The 4,231-nt window shown below is 31.5% G+C and overlaps 1 protein-coding gene across 2 annotated transcripts; it reads left to right on the forward strand.

Annotated features, from left to right (window-relative positions):
• The first annotated feature begins 1,146 nt into the window (after positions 1 to 1,146).
• Positions 1,147 to 3,982, forward strand: LOC111412554 (4'-phosphopantetheinyl transferase HetI-like). Of its 2 annotated transcripts, none has more exons than XM_023043492.1 (8): positions 1,147 to 1,419; positions 1,538 to 1,713; positions 1,887 to 1,954; positions 2,208 to 2,309; positions 2,433 to 2,588; positions 2,697 to 2,846; positions 3,234 to 3,363; positions 3,440 to 3,982. In XM_023043492.1, exons 1-8 carry the CDS (start codon positions 1,322 to 1,324, stop codon positions 3,547 to 3,549), a joined length of 990 nt encoding a protein of 329 aa, XP_022899260.1. In that variant the 5' UTR covers positions 1,147 to 1,321; the 3' UTR covers positions 3,550 to 3,982. The 2 variants fall into 2 exon arrangements, with proteins under 2 accessions (XP_022899260.1, XP_022899266.1); XM_023043498.1 differs by having other exon boundaries at positions 1,149 to 1,419; positions 2,733 to 2,846.
• The last annotated feature ends 249 nt before the right edge of the window (positions 3,983 to 4,231 follow it).

The following is a 4,231-nucleotide window of genomic DNA, read 5'->3' on the forward strand; positions in this document are numbered from 1 at the left end:
CATAATTGAAATACCAATTTAATTAGTATTTATCATTTAGTTTAGAATTAATATAATCTAAGGAGTGAAATATTTAATTGATATTTATCATTTTGGATTGAAATTAATATAAGGAGTGAAACTAATATTTAATTATATCAAAAACAAAAACAAAAAAACAAAAGCAAAAAAAAAAAAAAAAAAAAAAAAAAAAAAAAAAAAAAAAAAAAAAAAAAAAACCAAAACACAAAAAATTTAAAAAAAAAGGGACTTATCATTTAATTGACCATTTTGTTCTTACAATTTTTATTTTTCATCAACAAAACTCTTATTAATATTCATGATGTACATTATAATTCATGCAATGAGTTTTTATTTTTCATCAACGGAGCAATTTTTAATCTTCATGCTTTACATTATAATTCATCCATTAAGTTATTATTTAATTGAGGTTGCAAATATTTTAAATGTTGCATTAGTATATTAATGAGAACATTCAATGAATAAAAAGAAAATTACAAATGAAAATTCAATGACTAACATTCAATTGATTTTTTTCTTTACAATTTTTAGTTGTCATCAACAAAGCCCTTATTACCAATTTAGTTAATATTTATCATTTGATTTATAATTAATATAAGTGGTGAAATATTTAATTGATATTTATTATTTGGGTTGGAATTAATATAATGAGTGAAACTGACATCCAATTATTTAAAAAAAAAAAAATCAACAAAATTTTAGTGACTTATCGTTCAATTGAGTATTTTCTTACAATTTTTAATTTTCCATCAAATAAGCATTTTTTATTTTTCATCAACAAAATCCTTATTAATCTTCATGATTTACATTATAATCCATCCATTAGATTATTATTTAATTGAGGTTACAAAATTGAAAGGTTGCATTAATATATTAATTGGGACATTTGATCACTAAAAAAAATATTGTTTACAAAAACATATTATTGTAATCATATCATTATATTTTAGTTTATACAACATATTCCCTTTAACAATATATATAAATATACTCAATTGTAATTTTCCCTTTAACAATATCAATTACCTCTACTTTTTAAAAAATAGTACGTATATCATTCGTCGATAGTTTGGAATAAAAATACAAACCAAGCTCCCATAAGCGAAAAGAGAAAACCTAAACAGATCCGACAACTTTGAGAAGCTATTCCGGGTCGGACTCCAATTTATTGTCAACTGAACCAAACAAACAATACGTCATTAACTCAATACCTAAATTTCGAACTCATCGCCCTCATCCCCTAAATTCTGGTTTATTATCTGCAAATATTAATCATTTGTGTGAGTTCAATTGTTATCTGATGCGCGGATCTTATTGCAGAATGAAATTGCATTGCTTTGACAGGAAATTCTTCCACTCTTCGCCTACGTTGACTCCCATTCAACTCCCTTCACCAATGTAAGTAATCTTTAATATTAACCATTTTCTGTTTCAGTTTTCTCTCTTTTATGGATAAAACTGTTAGATTACAGATTAACACTTGATGATATATAATTGTGATTTTATTGGGTTGTAGGGAAACCCATTTGTGGTATGTTATACCTAGTGAAGTAAAGAGTGAAGCTTTATTGAACCAGTATTTGGATATTCTATCTCCATGTGAGAAAGAGACTGTGTTTCAAATGCGGGGCGAGGAGCCGAGGAAGAGAGCCCTGCTGGCTCGTGCATTGGTCCGCACTACCATTGCCAGATGTATGTTTAACATTTTATTTTACTTTCAAGATATTGTATTTTCGTGTACTTATTACGATTTCAAGTTGGAGTACGAATATTTATGTACAATTTGAAGTAATTTCTTTGTGAATTATTTTTTTGATTGAAGTAATTCTTTGTGAATTGCTCAAAAGAATAATTGTTTTTGGTAGATCAGATAAACTCCCAAGTTAATCCAAGATCATTGAGGTTCAGAAAGAACGTTCATGGGAAGCCTGAGGTTAGATTTAAATTAATTTTACTCTTTTTAGTGCTTATATGGGTTCCATTATAAGTTGCTGAAATTATAATGTGATAGAAATGAATATAGATAAGTAAATAGTAATTGTGGGTTCTAAGAAACGTTTGGTTAAAGTTGAAGTCTCACTTTGACATTTAAACTGGAAGGAGATTATAATGAAAGGCAAACAAGCACTTAGTATCATTCAGCTATCTATACATACACTTTGAACATTTGTGGAATGTTTTGGCAGCTAGAATGGAATTTCAGTGATCATTGGCTATCATCTCCCTTGCATTTCAACATCTCGCACACTTCTTCTTTGGTAGCTTGTGGAGTAACCATCAATTCTCAAGTTAGTACTATGATCATTGTCATCGTTGGGTTTATGCAATCAGTTTGTAACTTAATTGCTTTAATTTTTCATTTTCTTTACCTGCTGCTACGATGAACTGAAAAGGCCTGTCTGGTTATATAGATCGGCATTGATGTGGAAGAAAAGCACAGAAATATAAAACACAATATCTTGTCTTTTGCTCGTCGATATTTCTCTAAAGATGAAGTTCAGTTCTTAGCTGATATTTTGGACCCTGAAATTCGACGCCAGGAATTTGTAAAATTATGGACACTCAAGGTCTTACTCATCAACTTTTCGTTGTCAAGCATCTTATTTCTTTAGTTCTTCTAACTTCTTTCATGGACCCATTGATTAATGAATCTTAATCGAAATGCCCTTCTCCAGTTCACAGTTTTTCACTTGAAGTCAATTTATTTCCAGGAGGCATATGTCAAAGCACTAGGAAGGGGATTTTCTGGTGTACCTTTCAAGACATTTACCATTCGGAATAAAGGTGGAGCTGGCTTTAGTCCATTGGAGAATTTAAATTCTGAGGTTAGGAAATTTCTTTTTAAAGAAAGAAAAAAAAGGAAGAGAGGGATAATTTTTGAATAAGCTTGAAGTCCACATGCTGTTTATTTTCCAAAAGGAGGAGGAAAAGGAAAAAGTTCACGTCTTGATGTGTTAATATTTTGGTGTCGAAAAACCCATTCATATTCCTGTGAACATTTGAACTCCATGTGCAAAATAGCATGTTTCATTTGACACCAATTTTCCTGAGTCCTCACCTGCTAGTTGCATGCTAGATTACTTAAAATTAGCGGGATCCTATTCTTGTATTTCATATTTCTCATGAGACAGTTCTTTACCGGTATCTGTTTCTTCACGAAATTATTTGAAAATTGATCACTTTGTCTGCTAACATGTCAAGTGTGCTCTCAGGCTTGGCAAATAGTGGTGGATTCTTTTGATGACCCCATAGATCTTACAAGTAATTGGCAGTTTTTGCTCTTAGAGTTGGCTGGTTCTCATTATGCAGCCATCTGTATGGAAAATATTGGTGCCGTTGAAGGTATTACTCAGAATTTAGTACGAATTAAGAGAAATATCTACAGAGAAAAGTTTGACGTAGTATGTTTTTTTTGTAGGGAAAAGAACCGTTCCAGTCAAGTTGAAAGTGTGGAAGACAATTCCATTTTTAGAAGATGAATGTGTTTCAGGAACAGATGCAGTTAAATCAATCAGCGGCTTGAAATAGTTATATTCATTTTGTGACATCCACTGATGATCAGCAAAAGTCGGGATATTTGGATGTGCATCATTCTAAGCCTAAGAGATGTAAATTTTCAAAGTTGATGACAATCAACTACCCCAGTTTGATCAATTGGCAAACAGAGACATCGGCTAGTGCAACCTGATTTTCATGTTGTAGGGCCTTCGAAGTAATTTGCACAAAGTGGCCTTCTATTGACTTGAAGGATACAGTTCTTTTTGGCCCATGAGTAGGTTGTTTTCCATAGGAATGAAATTTGAAAATCTGAGAATTATTATCATTTTTTTTTTTATACCTATACATGAATGTGATAGAACTCTAACTTGTGATGCTGTGAATTCAAGCAACTGTGAGCAAGGAACTAGAATTTTTTAATATAACAGAGGAACTAAGTGAGATAACTGGAATTGAAAAACAACTCTTTATTGAACTGAATAACCAATTGACAATCCCACAGGCAATTCGAGAGGCCTGAGTTCCCTCCAAACTTAACAGAAAACTCACTCAAACAATGCCCCCTTCTACTCCCACACCTATTACATTTATACTACTACTTCCACCCTTATTCCCCAAATTATCCCTGATAACTAACTGGATTGGAACACTCTAGAATGGAGTAACAAACTTGCATGACTAGTTGGGATGTCTATCATTACTCACCCCCCCC

This window comes from Olea europaea, chromosome 2 (genome assembly GCF_002742605.1).
Source record: "Olea europaea var. sylvestris chromosome 2, O_europaea_v1, whole genome shotgun sequence".
Lineage (NCBI taxonomy): Eukaryota > Viridiplantae > Streptophyta > Magnoliopsida > Lamiales > Oleaceae > Olea > Olea europaea.

Excerpts from the sequence above, each read along its gene's own strand:
- LOC111412554 (XM_023043492.1), top strand. The coding sequence starts at position 1,322 with ATGCGCGGATCTTATTGCAGAATGAAATTGCATTGCTTTGACAGGAAA. Across the intron at positions 1,714-1,886 it reads CCGCACTACCATTGCCAGAT|ATCAGATAAACTCCCAAGTT; the intron begins GTATGTTTAACA and ends TGTTTTTGGTAG. Across the intron at positions 2,310-2,432 it reads GAGTAACCATCAATTCTCAA|ATCGGCATTGATGTGGAAGA; the intron begins GTTAGTACTATG and ends CTGGTTATATAG.